Source organism: Plectropomus leopardus, chromosome 10, assembly GCF_026936395.1.
Source record: "Plectropomus leopardus strain MGB_pleo_1.0 chromosome 10, ASM2693639v1, whole genome shotgun sequence".
Lineage (NCBI taxonomy): Eukaryota > Metazoa > Chordata > Actinopteri > Perciformes > Serranidae > Plectropomus > Plectropomus leopardus.
The window spans coordinates 7,200,712-7,220,585 of record NC_142185.1 but is presented as its reverse complement, the minus strand read 5'-3'; the positions used below and the strand labels follow the sequence as shown (position 1 = coordinate 7,220,585).

General features: G+C 38.0%; 1 protein-coding gene and 1 long non-coding RNA gene across 3 annotated transcripts in view; one reads left to right on the top strand and one right to left on the bottom strand.

Annotated features, from left to right (window-relative positions):
* Positions 1 to 2,888: 2,888 nt before the first annotated feature.
* The window catches only part of LOC148188475 (uncharacterized), a 36,969-nt gene continuing 19,983 nt past the window's right edge, over positions 2,889 to 19,874 (bottom strand). The window contains exons 3-4 of the long non-coding RNA XR_015777608.1: positions 4,847 to 5,094; positions 2,889 to 2,986 (exon numbers count right to left, since the gene is read on the bottom strand). This is a non-coding gene — a long non-coding RNA (uncharacterized LOC148188475). The remainder of the gene's footprint in view (positions 2,987 to 4,846; positions 5,095 to 19,874) is intronic.
* The window catches only part of slc4a3 (solute carrier family 4 member 3), a 78,002-nt gene continuing 63,096 nt past the window's right edge, over positions 4,969 to 19,874 (top strand). Inside the window, exons 1-2 of one of the 2 annotated variants that reach the window (XM_088082960.1) lie at positions 4,969 to 5,106; positions 17,806 to 18,197. In XM_088082960.1, the coding sequence (XP_087939086.1) occupies positions 18,144 to 18,197 (54 nt within the window). In that variant the 5' untranslated portion in view covers positions 4,969 to 5,106; positions 17,806 to 18,143. Of the gene's footprint in view, positions 5,107 to 12,183; positions 12,294 to 17,805; positions 18,198 to 19,874 lie in introns of those variants that run through there. The other variant, XM_088082961.1, reaches the window with a different exon arrangement.

Sequence of the window (19,874 nt, the reverse complement as noted above, 5' to 3'; positions counted from 1 at the left end):
ACAATCATTTGTTGCTATAATAAGAGGATCTGGTGTCATTATTGGCAGCTCTTTGAACCAATCAGTACGTTCCCAGTGAATATTGCTGCTCACGATTGGTTGTAAGACAACACAGTCCCACAAAAATCACTACTCTGACTCCAAGTGACATTAGCACAAGCACCAAATCTGGTATATTTTGGCTTCATTTTTGTACAGTGTGAGGAATTGGACATGCATTGTCCATATTTATGTACAGTCATGGGCTCCCACTGGCTTCTGAGTTAAACAGGCTTTTTAGCAGCCAAATCTTCAAGATGTTCACTACGTTTGGCGCTGGGCAGGTAGAGTGCAGTGAGTTTGTTACTAAGCCTTGTCAATAAAAACCGCTGCCTACTTCATCTGGAAACGAGTCGTGGACGAGAAAATCAAATCAATCATCTAAAAACGGACTGAAAGACTCCAAAGCTGAGGGGAGTATGGTGATAGTTCTTTGTGTTTTTGGCACTGTGAGTGACCCCCTTTCACATTACACTGAATGACTGGATCCATTGTTAAATGTATATGTAAAGCAGCCACAGTTACTTTAGAGTGCAACACAAGGACTGGAATGTCACAGAATTTATCAGAAGAAGAAAGGTGTTTGAACAGAGTGAAATAAATGACTGGTGGTTTCGAAGTGTTATTTCTCTCTTTGCGAGACCTGTAATCACTTGACTAACAGCCTTGCCCCTGGGCCTCAAGATCCGAGCCTCACATAGCAACACAGCCAAATGAAACATCCTGTAAAAGCACCTGAGGAAGTCTGTCTGAGGTCACATTAGGGGACAAGCTCAAATGAAGTGATTACCCACCCTGTAAGTTCATTAAATGTATTGTGAGAAGGTTTCTTCTGTAGGTGCGTTCAGCATTTTTCACTGCTGACTCAGTTCCACAACTGATCCCCTCTTTAAGCACCAGTCTCCACTTTTAACTCCTTCCTCTTTTGCTCTAAATCTGGCCGTGTGTTGTCATGTCTGTAACAATATTCAGATGGTGTTCATCTTGTGCTGTGGCAGGGGAGGCTGAAATCATCTTCACTATCAAATTGAAACATAGTCACAGCAGGAAACATGAACACAATAAGCTACATCACTGCTTCCATGGGAACAAAATGGTACAAAATATGTCCCCCTCTCTTTCTCTCTTTAACCAATTTAAAAGCTGTGGAAAATGTTCTGTTTGGATGATCCTCCAGCTGTGAAGCGTCTGTGTTGCAGATTTAAACATCTTTGAACTTTAAACATTTACAGGGTTTCCTGACACTGTTGTAAAGTCGGCCATATAATCTCTCTTCCTTTCTTAACAGGATATCATGTGTCAACTGTGTGCCATGAACTGATCCACAGAATAATGCAAAAGATATTCAATAATTGATTTTGATTTCAAAAAATGTGTTAATGCTTGTTCTTGATTACTTGTTAGGCTTTGTTCTTCCTTTTCTCTTTACAGTTAATCCGGCATTTCTTTTAATTTATATAACACCATAAACCTTAGAGCAACTTCTGAGTTATTATCCGGAGAAACTGAACATCACAGCACAAGTAATTCTTGAAATGTATATCGTCTTTTTATATTTGAAGTTAGGGCTCCCTCCAGTGGACTTACTTTATATTGCATATTGGCCCATCAGTAGTTGCATGCATCAATGCCTGAAAAACTGGATTGGAAAATTGTATGCTTGTAAATTAGGTGTGTTTTTTTTCTGTAAAACTTTTTGTGGTTATATGATAATCACAAAACGGAGGATAAAACTGTTTGTTTTATGTAGAAACAAAAGGTCAAAACATTGACAAGAGTGCTTTTGTAAATTTTCTGAGAGCAATAATATTTTAAATTATATGTTATATATTTATACTAAATATATTTACATTAAATTAATTGATTATATTATATAATTATTTATTACTAATTTATTAATATGTAGTATTGAATATAAATCATATATTTACATCAATAATATCAACAATATTTCTGTCATCTTTCATTTCCATGCCTCTGCCTTAAATGCCTTTCTCAATTATGAAGAGGATTTGGTTTGTGGTTGAGTGGGAAGGGATGAGGCAACTGACTGGACATTTTAAGGTTGCTGTCAGAAACAGGAGGAGCAGGAGGTTTGATCTTTTTGAAGCACTGCAGACTTGGAGTTTGGTTTTCGCCTCAGAGACTAGTTTTAAAAGGTACGCTGTGTAGGATTTGGGGCATCTAGTGGCACAAATGAATCATAATATTCATATCTACTGTATTTTTTTCTAAAGTCTAAAATGGGGCACTGCCACATCACACCAGGCCCTGCAACCATAGACCATGTGAATCTTATGCAAACACTGTAACCACACTTCCACAACCCAGTCCACCCATTACAAGCTTTAAATGACTCTACCTTTGCAATATTGTACTTTTTAAACACTACATGCATATGACACCTTTACTTATGAGATTTCTTTAAAAAAAATAGATAGATAGATAGATAGATAGATAGATAGATAGATAGATAGATAGATAGATAGATAGATAGATAGATAGATAGATAGATAGATAGGCAGATAGATGTGTGTGTGATTACAAATCCTCCAAGCAATATACAAAGTATCTAAAATTGGCTCCACTTTGATAAATAACACACATTAATATGCAAACACAATCGTTTGATATTCTATCATAATCCGAGGAGCTCATTAAATGACAGAAATTATGTCTGTACTGAATTTTTGCTTGAATAACATTTTCAATCCAGGACGTTTTCTTGTAATTGAGTATTTTTAGACTGTGGCATTACTACTCATTTGAGTAAAGATTCTGAGCACTTCTTCCAACTCTGAAAATAACAGCATAACCAACATTTGAGTATCAGCTGACATATCATTTGCTCACCTCCTTCTTTAGTTGGCAGGTGGGCGAGGTCATTGGTGGGGGGATGTTTTGGGAGACAGGACTGCTGAGGATGAAGCTGCATCTGTACTTTGGCCTGTTACAAAGCAGAAACAGGGACAAGTGATTTAGTAGAATTAACTTGCTAAAAGTTTGGCTATATTGATTAAATGACAGTTAAAAGAGGAGCAAAGTATAAACAGAATGTTCTGTGAAAATATTCGCTCATGTTGAAGCAAATCGAACAGGTCACTCACTGTGACCCACCTTTCTTTGTAAGGAATTGAGTGATTTTCTCTCTTTTGTCTTTACTTGTTTTTTTGGAACAGTCATTGTTTTGCCATTATTTCCTGATGGTACCTGCAAATTAGGCTTGTGTCCATTTTATTGTAGTATTTTATGTATCAGTATATGTAATAAATAAGTTTAAATCACACATGAAATTACACATGCAAAGACGATGACATACACAATACAAACAGGTTGTATGAGTTTGTCCACTCTGGGCTACTGTAGAAACATAAGGACACCAAGACCAGACTTTTCAGCATCAAAGGTGGCTGATTCTAGTTTGGTATTTTGAAAAATTCAATATGTACAGACGATATTTCAACACAATAACCCTACCCTTAGTTTATTTTACTCTTTCATTCCCTTATTTAACCCATAAACATCACATCACACTAATATCAATCCTTGAGTGTCCTGTTTATTCATCATCAGTTTCATTATTGTTAACCAGTTTCATGACAACTTCATGGTTGATAATCCAGCCTTGTGTGTATATGTTAATGCTTTAAATGTGAAGCATTACTGCCACTCAGTGGTTGTGATGGTGTGATTCCCTGAAGCCTCAATAATGAAGTTGTGATACCGTGTGGCATCAAATCATACTTTATCTTTAATTCTGTTTTACTTATTGTTAATATAATGTATTATATTTTCACAATTTAACTGGCTGCGTCTTTCTTTATTTTGAAGCTCGAAGAAATGTACCTGGAGTTAGAATTAAAAATGAATAAACAGAAATGTACCTCTATATTTACTTTTTCCCCCACTGAATAAAAATTCAGCTCCATACTGTCAACTGGCAATCCTGTTTTGTGTTTGTGTAAATATGCATGATGAGGTGTTTAATTACAAAAGAAAAAATTTTTAAAAAAAAGTGGTAAGTCTGTGTTAAGGCTGCATATATTAGCCTTCACTACACCCCAGCATTTCAAGGCTGCATACACTGAAACTCCGAGTCTTGTTTAGGGACTGTTCTTTATTCATCAGAGGACGGGAGGTGGCTGGGGGGGGGATTTTTTGACCCTCCCAAAGCTACAAATACATTTCCTTGAGACTTGCAGGGGGTCACTCAGCAGTGCTCAAGGGAGTGACCTTCTCTCCACTATTAATTATGAAGTTGTAATCCTGTAGTTGAAAAAAACCTCGGCTTATTCACTTATGTTGTGCATGCAGGTTAGTAAGTGCAAACTGTTTATCTCTGGCAAAATTGTAAACTAGACAATGAATGAGGTGATTCTGATGAAATATTGCTGTTTTAAAATCACATTTATTTATTTATTTTCTGTCAAAAGCGTTCATTCCATATAACGTGTTGAAGGACCATCTGAACGTTAAAAAAAATAATGATCATTTCTTTTTTGCAGTTTATGGCTATGATAAATGGTGTAAATAAACATGCATGTTTTCTTTAAACATTTAAAAAATAATTTTAAAAAATGCTGTCATTTAAAATAGTAGCCTAAAGTAAATAATTAAGTCCCTCTCCAGTACTTAAAAAAGTATTTGACATGCCTCTTCATTATTGCACCACCCCTCCGCTCACAAATAACGAACAGTCCCTTACTCACACATTCTAAATTCATGCTTGCAAATACTACTCCCACGACCATTGCTTCTGCTATTATTGCTATTATTGATGATGATGGCAGTTTAATATAATACATACCTATCCTCCGAGGATAGGACACAAACAGTTGAGGCAGCATGTTGTTGTTGTGCATCCATCAGTGACTCCAGATTGGCAGGTTTTCCTCCACAGTCACGTGGTCACTCTGAGCATCCTTTGCAGATCCAGCAGCAGGCTGCGTGGCGTATCTTCACTAGGTTACGGCATGGATCAATGTTGCTGATGTGCTCGCGTTTAGTGGCAGCATCTCTTGCTTCTTGTCTTTTTTTACACCGCTGGACTGCCCTCTGAAATCGCAGGTAAGGCGAGTGATGACAAATGCAAACGTTACAGCGTGTGCTTTTGAGTGAGCAATTACGCACTGGAATAAAATGATGCTGAGTCGCTGCCTGGGTACTTGCTATGCAACAAAGACACACATGTGCGTGCGCAAATGAAGTGAATGGCTATAACGCAGCTGAATTGAGGTGTTTGCTCAGAGTGAAACATGCAAACTGTAGAATCAATGCTACGGAGTGTGTCCTTGCAGGTGAAGTGTTGCCTTTGGGCGCAGGGCAACACGGAGAGGCAGAGACGTCTTTATTGTGTGCAGGCAGAGCTCCGGAGGCGGTGGCTTAACTGATCGTAGTATGTTGATAATCGGTGTTGTGATGCAGTGTTTTTGTCAGTGCAATACGAAGTATATTGTCTTCATGACCCCCCACCAAAAAAAGATCAAAAGCTCGATGTGCGATCCGCGAGCGAAATAGTCTGAGATTCAAGTTCAAAGAGAAGCTGGAGGTGGATAAGGTCACATAGTAATGACTCAGCAACTATCGTGTGCTGAGGAGGAGAGTTATCTGATGGGGCTGCACAGGATTTCCTAAAATCGGAGGCTTACAGCAGCTGGCTGTTTAGGTCTTGTGGACACCAGATGGGCTGTGGTAACCTGACACCTCTCAGCTTCAATGTTTTATAAATAAGGAGTTTGAAAATTGAGTGCAAGTATTGATTATTGTACCACTTATGTCTGAGCAAAAAGAAGCAGAGTGGGATTTTAAGAGCTGTTTGGACTACAGTATTTCCTCCTGCAGGGTTAGCATTATGAATACACTGCAAGATCCCAAATCTTTCTATTATCACTCCTATTTTGCATTTCAAATAGGCCTACAAAACATAGTGGAACTATGTATGTGGAACATACTTGGAACTAGGTGATCAAAGAGTTATTTACGTGTCTGTTAGGGACTGTACTTTATTTATTGGGGGGAGGGGTGACTTGTTACGTTTTTTTTTTTGTTTTTGTTATTTTTAATATATTATGACTAGGGCTGCACCTATGAATTATTTTTCTCTTGATTAATCTCAAAACTATTCATCTGATTAGTCGACTAATCTAACAACTAAGTTATTGATTATTCTAAAGATTATTTTATTAATACAATAATTCATTTACACAAACATAAATATCAAAAACTTCTCTTGTTAATATTTAAATATTTTAAACAATCATCTTCTCTAAAGAAAAAAATGATAATAGCAGTATATTTTAAAATTAGTGCAATGTAACTAACACCCGAGTGCTCAAAATCTTTTAAAGTGCCTCCCCTGTTTTGCATCGCATCTTCCCCTCTCATAAATAACAAACAGTGCCTTGGCACTATCACCATGCAGAAACAGTATTTTGGTTATAGCTGTTCTTGAGTTATCTGTGATATCTATGCCTCCAAACCAATGCTATGGATGTCAGTTGAATTTTGTTTTTTGGATCAACAGCATGGAAATGTATCATTTAAAACCACAGTAGAAGCCTTTGAGCTAATGCTAATGTCATCATGCTAAGACACACAATGACAATGCTAACATACTTGAAAAATATATAAATAACCCATTACAGAAAGTGTTGTTACTTTATTTTCATTACTCAGATAAAGGTCATTCAAACTGCCTTAACAAAAGTAGAAAAAGTGAGACATTCTGTTTCTAGCAGCCAGGCAGCAGTTCAGAGGGATTTAGTGACCATTGACAGCTAGCTTAAGGTTAGCTTCTGCAACTGCACTAAGCGAGCAGTACCTCACTATGCAATGGCTGTAAAACTCTGCACAAAACCAGCTGTTATGTAGATTTATCTGTTGCTGACGTTAGCAAGCCTGCTAAGAACGCACTACTTGTAAATTAGACAACTACTTGTACTTTAGACAAAAGCTAAAGTAAGGTAACAGAACACTAGTGGGATTAGCAACTGTAGTGCAATTACTCAATTTGAATTCTTTACACTTCCAACATTAGTTATTGAAAAACTAAAGCATTATTGAGCATGTTTGCCTAAAATTGGTTAGCATGCTAACACTAGCTAACTAGCATCAGTCGTCAACTAGGCCATACCTGATGATGCTAGATCAGATTAAAGGTACATTTTGTAGGATTTTGTGACATCTAGTGTTGCAGAACTGTGACTTATCTTGTGTGCCAAGCGTTCAGAAGAACAGATGCATAAACACTAAAGAAGCAAATGGCCCTATCTAGAGCCCGTGTTTTGTTTGTCCCTTCTGGGCTACTGTATAACATAATGGCAGACTTTGTGAAAAATGATCTACTTTGTATGTAAATATAAGCAGCTCATTCTAAGATAACGAAGACACAACAATTCTTATTTTCAGGTAATTATAAACTAATAAAAACATAGCTATGAATATTATATGCCATTCATAGCAGTAACTGCTACTAAATTCTACACACTTGACCTTTAAAATGTCACCAAAGTTGTATATTGGGTGAGAGGATTGAATATTTATATCAACACATTTTACTTTTAATAATTACTGTCAAATCTGTGGACTGTTGAGAGTAACTAAGGCATATTTTCTGGAAAGACGTGTTTCAACTGAATTTTTCCAAATGTTATTTTCCAGTGGTGAGAGCCCCCCTAATGGAATTCCATACATCCCGATTGTGTTGGTGTGAAAACAGAAGTCTGACACAAATGTCTTTTCCAAAAGCCTGGGCAAAACTATTGCATGGCTTGATACCATTAGAGGTCCCATCAAATTCTCTCTTTTGACTATTTCTATTATCTTAGTCAATGTGGCCAATATATGTAGTGATACAAACATGTTTCTATATTGCCTGTATACTTTGGTCTTGAAGCATATTCCACTGTTGCACTGCTCTGCAGCATCACAGTGTTGAAGACGGACGCCTTTGTACAACAATGGTCCAAAGCGTCTCTGAGTTTACTGCCCACTTGTCCCTAAATATATACCTATACGTCGAGAAATAAAAAAATCACTGCTGTGTCTCGAGTGGCTCGATCTGGGGTAGAGTGGGAGGGTGTGGTGGTTACCGGGCAAAGTTCTGTTAATAACAACACTGCTGGTGGCCTCTGTTGAGACTTTCTGGCCAACATGATTACATTGTGTTTGCACAGATGGCGTTTTGGCAGTGCTGCCCGCTAGATAATAAAGCTGTGCACATATACAAGTAGTGTTCGTGGTGCCACAGGCTGATATGTGTGGATTAACAGGTTAACTGTGGTTTGCAGTGACTTGTGATCTTACACTCCCTCTGCTCTGTATGTGAAGCCTGTCATTATGCACTGTGAAACTCTGCAAGATGTCTCTGCACTGATGCCAAGAGTCATTCTTGCTAGTTTCTGATCAAAGTTAAATCACTCTCTGGTTTCTTCAGCAGCATATTAATTCCCAGATAACACAAGCTACCAATTGCAACGATTAACAACTTGAAATGTGTAATTAGAGTATGTGCTGATAATTCAGGACAGTGAAAATTTTTATGGTTAAAGTGGTTGGGGGGTGCTCTCACCAACTACATTTTTTTCCCAGAGGAAATTGTAATCAAATACACTGTAGTAAGCATAAATATAATTAAACTGATTCACAAACTGCCATATTAATGATCATTTTATATCTACAGATAATTTAAATTGAAGTTAAATAACATTCTTTGATTTTTAGTGCATACTTTTTTTTAAGACTTTCTATACAATTTTGGAAAGACTGCTAGACCTTTAAAGAATCCAAACAGTATATCCATTGGGGATCAACTTAAAAATTACAGGTCATTGAAGCAATCTGCTAAGCTGAAGACTGATAGCAATATTCACTAGTATTCTATATTATTCATGTCTCTCTTTACACTGTATGGAAGTGGCCCTTAGCAGATTGAATCCCCACAGCCAGTTGGAGGCCACAGGGCAGATATGACTTTGGCATCTGTAGTCTAATTTGTAAAGTGCTGCACCAAAGCTCAGCGCCATTGGGCACAAGGATCCACTGTGGTGGTTACCTGAATTAAATGATGTGCGACACACAGCAGGTTACTGAAATTTAACCACAGGAACAAATTTTCATCAGTGTTTCTGTGCATGTTCAGTTTGAACTCGGTGCTCTGGTTTATGTGTGCCAATTAAAGTTCACTCTCTTCTTTCTCTCATTTATGCTTTCCCTCTGTCTCTCTCAGGGGTGTTAACTTATCAAGTTGCCTGGAAAAAATATATATTTCATTCTTAAATTGTTTTTTAGACAGTAAATGTGTGGCTGCATTTTTTTTGTTTTAAATTACATTGAGTAAAGGTCATCTTAAACAAGTTATTATGAGGTATTGTTAATTAATGCTGATATTTATACAGATGGTTTTAAGAATCTATTGTTCACTGGCAGTAGAGTTATTATTTTGACATGTAAATATATTTAAATCTAATTGAATGCAACCTTATTAATCCCTTCACTAATAATAATAAATGCAACAATTTATTTTAAACAGTGATATTAATTTATAGAAACTGGTTTAACTACAATGAAATGGCTACTATGGGGTTTAATGTCATCACACTGAATAAAACTGAGCTCTTGAATGCACAAGAGTCTCAGCTTTCCATTCATATCCAGTTTATGGACTTCCAATACTGTTCAGGGAACTGAGTATTAAGAAAAATTCGAATACAATAGGCAAAACAAATTTGCATGAGAAAAACAACACTGGGTTTTCCAAAACTGTATGGGACCAGCATAAAGTGGACATGTCTGTAGAGGGACGACTTGTGGGTACCAAGATAACCCATTTCATTCAAATATCTTGGTTTAAGAGGCCAAAGGACCCCTGTGAAAATGTCAGTACCATTTTTTAGCATTATTTAACCCTCAGCACAGCCTCTGAACGACAGTAATGTTTGCCATGGATTCCAGCATCCCCACACCGTGGAAGAGGTTTTAATCACTTAAGCAAACAAACTTAACAAAGCTGTAAAAGTTTGTCAGTTCAGTGTTTCCGATACATTCATTTGTTCTTGAGTTATCTGTGACATCTATGCCTCCAAACCAATGCTATGGATGTCAGCTGAATTTTGTTTTTTGGATTAACAGCATGGAAATGTATCATTTAAAACCACAGTAGAAGCCTTTGAGCTAATGCTTATGTCAACATGCTAATACACACAATGACAATGCTAACATCCTCGAAAAACTAGAAATAAATAACCCATTACACAAAGTGTTGTTACTTCATTTTCATTACTAAGCAGAGGTCATTCAAACTTCCTTAACAAAAGTAGAAAAAGTGAGACATTTTGTTTCTAGCAGCCAGGCAGCAGTTCAGAGGGATTTAGAGGCCATTGACAGCTAGCTTAAGGTTAGCTTCTGCAACTGCACCAAGCGAGCAGTACCTCACTATGCAATGACTGTAAAACTCTGCACAAAACCAGCTGTTATGTAGATTTATCTGTAGCTGACATTAGCAAGCCTGCTAAGAACACACTACCTGTAACCTAGACAACTAGTAGTTTAGACAAAAGCTAAAGTAAGGTAACAGAACACTAGTGGGATTAGCAATTCATTAATTCATTCATTCACATTCATTTATTCGGGGCAGCCTGCCACAATTAAAAGATCTGCTGCCATGTATTTATTTTACATACTATTTTATGTATTTATTATATATATCTTATATTTAGTGTTGGACCATTCAATGGGAGCAATATTGGAATACATATACCGCTCAGTTATTCACTGTACCCTGCTCTGGGAGCACAGAGCATACTCTGGGTACAGACGGAGCAGCAGAACGTTAGGCACGGTGAAAGTTAAACTTAATCATTCATTGCGCTGGGTCTAAAAGTTTGCTTTCACTCGCCTCTCTAGCAGCCTCTCCTGTCATCTATTGATTTGGTCAGCTCTAATCAATCATTATTTAACCTGGGACCGAAAACCCCACAAACTGCTGCTGAGGGAAAAAGACCACATTAATAACTCCTCCTGAGCTGCATTCAAAGATCTGCAAGAACATCCAAATTAAGATACACACAGATACACAGAATACTAAAAAAGGGGACACACGTACAAGATAATACCAGCCTAACCACCTCGCCATTAGCTACAGCCACACATAAATTTTAATTCCTCGAGGAACACTGCAATACATTTTTTAGCCTCTTAACAGGAAAAGATTATGACACCATTTTAGTAATCAGTTTATCATTTCAGGCATTTTTCAAATAAAAATGACAACATTTCCAGCTTCTAGCTTCTCACTTGTGCAAATTCGCTGTTTCTTCTTTTTTCACTCAATAATAACCTGAATATCTTAAGGTCTTTGACAGCTGGTCAACAAAACAACAAAAGAATGACATTACTTAGGGATTTGGGAAATTGTTATTGGCTTTTTGTGATATTTCTTTATTGTATATTTTATTATTTTATTATAAACTATTTTTATTAGCTTGGGATCAAATCAAATGTCTGTTTCTAAACACATCTTTTTACCTTTCTCATCTAGCAAACAAGTTGCATTCATGTGTAGTAATAAGTAGTAAGAATAATGGTCACATTTGTTAGCCATTAGTTATATAATTACTGTGTCTGTATATGTAATATCTCTGTTTTTTGTTATTACCTACACACTTTTTTTTTGTTTTACAAAAATCCATATGTAAAATTTGCCATCTTCATTTATTGTATATTTTTATGACACAGTCATTCCTATATCAGCAATACTTTTAGTGTTCAGTGTTTTTTGGTGAGTGAAAGTTGAGGATCAGGTGGTGAGTGTGCTGCCCTCTTGTCCATATGACCGAACATTTGGGCCAGTATTTATTTTCTGCAGTGAGATATTTGGTTGATTATCCTAAGGAGGTCTGTCCTGAGTAACCCTCATATCATTTGTATTATCACCTTGTCAGTTACTAGAGGTTTTGTTTCCCTTTTTGTTGGGTCTGCTGGCAATCCTCAGCTGCTCCAGCCCCCCCCCCCCTACCACAACACTATCAATGTCTGTCGCTCACACACGTCAGCGTCCCCTTCACACATTCAAAGGACCAGCCATTCAGAGCTCTCTGATTACACAGCTGGTATGAAGGGGGTGGGACATTTGATATTACTGGAGCCGTGAGTTAGATGGTGGTGGGCAGGAGCTGTGTCAGCTTTGGCCAAGGTCGCTACACACTCCACTGGTGGCCAATCAGGATGACACACAGACCCTCCAGACACAATGGAAGGTAGGAATATGTAGGGGGTATATTTCCCCATAACATATTCAAATGGCATTAATTCTTCTGTAGTTATTTAAAAGGTGTGAGTTTCTCAGAAGAGTTAAGGTTAGCCATATTGAGCTATTGTTCCTGGAAATGCAGCACAGTGTAATAACGCCACATTGTGCAAAATAATTGCCAAAGTGCAATTCTGCATACTAATCTCATACTTTTATTTGTGCAGCGCCTTGTGGGTAATGTGAGCTACGAGGCAGCTGGAAATGTCTCAGAGGGAGCAAATGAGTCAGCTGAATAAAACTGAGACAGATGTAGAGCTCGTATTGTGACAGTGGGAAGACAGCAGCTCCAAACAGAATGGTTCATTTGGGATTTATCAGTAATATTCCATCAATTCCCATGACGTCTTTATTTCCACAGTATTTAATGTTCCAACATTTTTCATCCCAACTTGTCAAATACCGCCGATTTGTCAATGGACCTTCACATCTAAATATGAGACGCTAAGTACCATCCTGCATCTGTTGTTGATGTTCTGCGACAGTGTGATTATTTATGCTTGTTTTCTGCATTCTGTCTTTTGAAAAATACACTTGCATATTTACGGGAAATGTACAGTTTCTGCTTGCTACATGCACAGTCTCAGAATACACTTTGTTTTTAAAATTATTTTGTTGCGCAACAAAAGCATGCAGTTAGCTGCAGAAAAAAAAGCATGGTTTGGCTACCATTCACATGAATAATGAACAGCAGGCGCCCGAGTGAAAGTCCGGAGTTTGTTGGACCCATCCACAACTCATTCTGTCCGCACTACAGGGACTCTCTAGCTTGTCATATTATCATCATCTAATCCTAACAATGTGCTTTTGTTGGCATCCTGGCATTTGTTTCAGCATCATGGTATGCCAAAAGCAGGAGGACACCTAGAGTGATCATCACTGTTGTCCAGTGGTGATATGTGAAGAGTTGGGATGAGAAAATGTTGCATGTTACATAAGCTGATGTTTGCTTGAGTTTAAGACTGGGTGCTATAATTATTATAGTCTTGATAAAATTTTCCTTAATAGAAATTTTCACATGCGTTTGATAAACGTTCACTAAAATTAAACCACCCAAACATACAGGGACGCTAATGCAACTTATATGCTAGTGCTAACTTAAATGCTAGTTGCCACACACCATCAAACAGAAGAAGAAAATGTGGGGAATACAGACAGGATTTGCCACCAAGCTAACGGCCAAGCATCATTATAAAGTTGCAACAACATTCACCAAACTCAAAGTGATTGTTTTAACCATGGATAACGACGATAGGCTAGCCCACAATTGAATTCATCACAAAGCGTTAGCTACAGTAGCTGTACAAGTGGTCAACTCATCTAATGCTAATGCTAAGTTAGTAAGTTAACTTAGCTAACTAAGCTGATATTACTCTTAGCCATTTCATTAGAATGAAATGACATGAATAAAAGTAAAATGATGAAAACTTTAAACTTGCCGGTCCATGAACATGATTTCTGCCTAAACTTTAACCAGTAATGGCAGTTGCTTTGAAAGATCTGATGCTAGTGTCATATGAGAGGTCATTAAAGTATCCTAAAAAATGTTTTTATTGTTTGATTGTTGAACAGCAGAAATCACAGAATGTGCCTTTAAACTTGTACACAAAACACTGACAACAGCTGAGACTTTTAATTTCTTTGGTTTTCATTATCAACTTTAACGCTTTAAATGTTTTGCGCTGTTTCCACAGTGTTTGACATAATGCTAACCAGAATGAAGTTTGCTTTGAATACACCATTTACTGTCAATATTTTGATTCTAATTATTTTGAATCTACTTCAGATTTGTGAAATGTTAGCAAGAGTTTGACTTGTTCTGACAATAATGATGTTTGAACCACAATCATACATCTGGCTGGAGCCAGAGCAAAAATCTGCTTCTGAACTTGATAGAAATAATGATTTGACATTCTTTGTGATAATTATTGATATCAACTGATATGGACATTTTTTATCATGATAACATTTTGGGCCATATTGCTCAGGCCTACTTGAGTCTTATGTGTTTTGGATACACTTTTTCAACTTTGTGATCAGGGATCACAAGGGCTTCAGATTCTTGTATTTCCATATACATATGGGATATTCACAATCCGTGGAAAAATGGAAGCTCTGCCAACTGACTAAAATTTTGGCGATGAACTGTGAGTGACTGAACCTTTACTGAAGAAAATGGCAGTGATAAATGGCTTTGGTCTGGCTCGCCCTCTCCCACACTGCCCAGAATAATTGCAGACCAACAATCCTTGGCATGTTTACATGGATGAGAGGCACCTGTTTTCCTCCACGTGAAAACCAAAATAATCATCAGCGTCTATTTTGGCATCATGGAGACAATTAAGCGGTCCCAAGGTGCCTTCTCTTGTTTGTTTATGAGCGTGTGCGCTACTGTGGTTTTCACATTAGACTGATTGACTGAGTGAGAAGTAAGATGACCTAAGTAGCAGGCTTTGTTACTGAATGTTAAGGACATGAAATCTGGTAGGATCTGGGTTCATTTTATCTTCAAGACAAGTAGAGCTTACACATTCTCCACAATAACTCATTCAATCAAAAAACAGAAATTGAAAAGACTGAATAAAACACTTCAACTCTTAATTAGAGTCTAAGGGCGTTTTCACACCCACAGTTTCTAATTGTTCTCCTGTTTCGGTTTCTTTTCACACAAAGAAAGGTGAACCAAAATGCACCACTACAAACTATGTGAGAGAATTCACACGAGCTGCTACCAAATGTAAAGCACACTTGGCTACAAGAGCCATTAAACACAAAACATGTTGAGTACACCTGGTTGTTGGGTGTGATTGAGGTTAGATCAGACTCTCACCACAAACCAACTGTCCAGGGTTTATTTGGAACTGGATGAAGACCATCTCCTCTCAAGGGTCTTGGTGTAGTTGTTTTGGTTAGCACCAGTTTACTGTGTTCATGCAGGCCAAATGAATCGCACCAAGGGGCAAAACACGAACCAGGGTCCAATTTAGCCGGACTTAAAAGTCATCTAGTTAAACTGTCCAAAACTTCATCATTTCATTTTCATGCACGACTGTTGGCTAACATATTAGATGATAATATGTCGCAAAGTCACCAAAGAACCAAACAACACCATCTTAAATTGGGACTATCTGTGCAACGATTATGGTGACATAGTTACTTCTACAACAAAGACTATGACTTATGCCATGGTTAGACGAGAATAGCCCTACTAAAAACAGAAAAGTCTTTCCTTTGCATTTTAAAAAAAAAGTGTTCATATGATAACATAGTCAATACCATCCTTACGTTCACGAATCTGCAAATACAACAAAAAGGCTGCAGTATGCATTTCAGGCCAGCAGTTGGTGGTGTAACTCTGTAATGACACACCATTAAAGGGAACCACGCACATTTGTGTTACAAGATTACACTCTGCGACCCGATTTCAAAAGTTTGCATTTTCAGGCCCCCAAAGCACTGTTGTCATGTAAACGAAAGTCCAAACCACAACAAAAGTTTAATGTCTCATAGAACAACCGTTGCCATGTAAACGGCCCCTTAATGTAGCTCACTGGGAGTTTTCCAGCCTCACAATACCAGCCATGTTAAAACATGCCAAAACAACTTAGGATGCCGCACCTCAGGCTGCTTCTAGCAGTAAAAATATCAGTCTGGTATCTTTATTTAGACATATGTAGGCTTTTTGGTAAGAGTCAAGGCAGTAATTAGAATAAGCTGAAAATGCCTCTCTTAGTATTTTCATTTTTAAGTGAAGTGTTGACATTAATCATCAGGAGCTAACTAGCATACATTATGTGCATTTGCTAGCAAACAGCTCATACATTCTGAGCATATTCCACTGGCTAGTTTTGTATCCCATAATGTTCCCATCAGTTGATGAGAAACTTACTTTTAAAACAAACTACAAATAATAACAATCATGAAAAGGTATCTTACATCAAGCAAATTACTCTTTGAGTGGTATATCGTCAATTTATGAGTGTAAATGAATCAACCATCAGCTATCGTAGCTAAATGACGTACCACACAGCCACACATTCACCTAGGGAAAAACAATATTAGTGCTTAAAGACATGTTCAGATAACATTAATGTCTCAATCACATATTTGCCAGATAGCCCACATGAAGTCTGAGTAAAGTGTCAATCAATTATACTGCATTGCATATGTGATTTCTGTAAACAGTTATAGCTTTCATTTATAGCGTATTTGTGTGGTATACTGTATTGATGTACTTACTTATGATGAATAAAATAATAAAACAGAAATGAGTTATAAATTTTGAAATGTTTCTGGGGGGCACCCCTGGAGACCTCCTGTCCGCCCTGATGTCGCCTCTGTAGCTACGGCCCCGGTAGGGGTCATTCATTAATGAGTGCTTATTTTGGTTCTATTTGCTACATGCCTAACAAACAAAATGTCTTGAAATTAAGAATAATAAATTGCTCTCACCTATGCTAATTTTGCACATGGTGAAACAATATGGATGAAGCCTGCTAAATGTTTGTCTTTCACATCCTTTAAAGCCCTCTGAGGCAAATTTGTGATAATTTGGCTTTAGAAATAAAATTTAACTGAAATTGAATTGAAATACTTTTTGAATCCAACACTAAATCACAAGAGAAGAAATGTAACAGTTGAGGCACTGGAGAATGGGAAAAAATGTCACACAGAGGACAGGAAACACCCCCCAGTCTGTGCAGACAGGGGCTCTTGTTGTATGTCAACGCCCTCTGTATCGCCATGGCAGCTGATAAAAACTCCATGGGGAACATGTAAGACATGAATTTATTCATAAAAGAAAAACAAATACCATCATGTGGGTGGTGAGCAGTAACGAAATGTCGTGATATACAGTATGACAATAAGGTGCTTGGTTGGTTATGTAATCTACTGTTGAATGTATTTGCATAAAAATAACATATTAATTGACATTTTACCGTGCAGAAATATTAAAAATGCACTCAAGCATGTGAAGAATTTTCATGAGAACATAACTATTAACCCTTTAAAACCTGAGCAAATTGGTCTGGTTTCTTTCAAAAGCGAGCAACTTGACAGAACATTGCCCAAAACTTAGTAGTAAAAACAAATAACAAGAAAATAAAAAAATAAATACACAAAAACCAAGAAAACCCCAAATCCTTAAAAATTTGAAAATAATTTTTTTTTCTGTAACATGATTTTAAATATATGAACATTTTCACCTAGCACATTAATATTTTCCTAGTTTTATAAACTTTCAGGTCATTTTCTTACCACATTTTACTAGTTTCCTCATGTTTTAAAGGAAAAAAAGCAACAATTTGCTCAGGGTTTCAAGGGTTGACAAAGCTATTCACTTTGTGTATTTGTCAGCATGTACTGATCATTTATGGTGTTAGTACATGATGTGTCCTTGGTTACTGTCCAACAGTTGCCCATATGTCCCTCACTTGTCTCTTCTGTCCACTGTCCTGCAGGTTATGCCACCCCAAAGGCTTCCTGGATCCCCAGCCGTGAAAGAGAAGGGCTGATCCCCGTCCTCCTCCAAGTTCCTGCTGCTTTGCACCTCATTTTTCCCTCCTTCTCTCTCCTGCTTACTCCCCTCTCCCAACTGCACTAACCCCACCCGACTCCCACACCCACACCTGACCCTGCACCCCGTCATCCTTTACCTTCAGGGTACTTGCGTCCCTCCCCACAGCAGCTCCATCCCCAGTCTCTCTGGTTTTACTCCAGCCACACTAGCCGTCTTTCCTGCCGGCCCCTGCACTCCTCATAGAGCTATTCTTCACCCTCTGGCTGCACGCCGGGCCCCATGGCTACAGGAGGTCATGCCCCGGAGATAGATGTGTTGATCAACCTACAACAGGTAAAAGTTTAAGGGTGCTGCAGCACCTACCCAATTGGATTCTGTCAAAACAAACTCAGGTTTGCTTGTGCGGTTAGTACGGTTTGTTTGGGCTGGTCAGAAAGCTGTCAGTCTGATGTGAACCGAACAATCAGGCCCAGACCACCTGAAAAGGTGGGCTTCCGCCCGCTTCCAAAGAGACTCTGGTGTGGTTTGTTTGTGGTGTGAAATAAAAACGCACCAACCACAGGATTTATGATATGAGACGTGATGTTAGCATAATGTCAACAGAAACACCAATAATAAATCCATCCACTGGTCGTGAGATCTTTCCGCTATCTCATCATTGATCTGATAAAGGCCAGCATGGCAGCGCTTTTACGTTACTGTTAGTTATTAATACAGTCAGATGCCTCTGCTGGGTGAAGTTTTTCAAAGGAACAGGAACTTCTAACTGGTCTTTCTGTCGTCAGTGTCACTGCAGAACTCGCTCAGAAGCTGTCACGTTTAAGACCTGATTAACGACCTGGCAGCAGGTAACGCAGACGTGCGTCTCTGTAGAGCATCCAGCAGCTGCTGTAAAATGCCTGTTCTATGGCGTCTCTCTAGTCAAACATTATGCAGAGTTTATGTATAAGAGTTTTGTGATTTTCTTCTGTGATGTGTGACAGCGAAGCCATTACGCACCCACAGCTGCCCTGATAACATGCAGTCGATTTGCAATCTAATTATAGCTGCCTAATAGGCAGCCTAAGCACTTACAATCAGTTTCATTTCTTTGTGAGCTCTTTACGACAACAAGGAACATAAATATAAACACACTACGCGTTAATGTGCTGCATGAACGTCTGTCAGCAGGATGACAAATGCCAAAACTGTCCAGTCAGCTGTCAGTCAGTAGAGCCTCATGTTTACTCGTTTTGGTTCGTTTGTTAAAAGTCAGTGTGAACACAAACAGAGCCAGAGCTAAAATGCAACAATTTATCTTTTTTCCCCCTTGGCCCAGACCAAATGAAGCAAACTACAGGTGTGAAAGCCATATAAGTGTTTCTTGCCCTTGTATGAGGAAGATATAAAAAATGAAAACATACCTTGAGTGACACACATACAAAAAAAATCTTTAAATAAACCATACATTATTCCATCATCCCATTCTAAACCATCAACACTTTAAGTAGTCTTCTGCGTTTCCAATGTCAAAATTTCTCAATCATGAAATTTCAGAAGCAAAGACAGATCACAAGCTATTCTATTGTTTAACGCTGAGCTAGTCTGTTCTGAGCCGGAGAGATTCAGTTGCCTTTTGGCCGGCAGCCCTCTCAGGGGGTTAACTATTCGCCCAGCGCTTTGACTGACATAACCTTGTGAAAAAGCCAAGAGCTTTCAGTTTGATCTGAATTGCCCTAATTAGACCTGAGAGCTCTCCTCAGCACCTGAGTGATTAAGAACAGTGGCAGAGCCCTTGTGGCAGGTAAGGTAACATGGGCCACGTGTTTTGAGTTGATGTATTTCATTCATGGATTTTCCATAAAAATATATTGATGAATACATTAAATAGGAGCCTATTCCTTTTTATATATCTTATTGGTTTATGCTTTCACTCGCTTTGTTTGTGTATCAGCAGGATCATGAAAAAATTATAACCCAAATTTTCATGACACTTAGTGGAAAGGTGTAGCATGGGCCAAAAAAAGAATG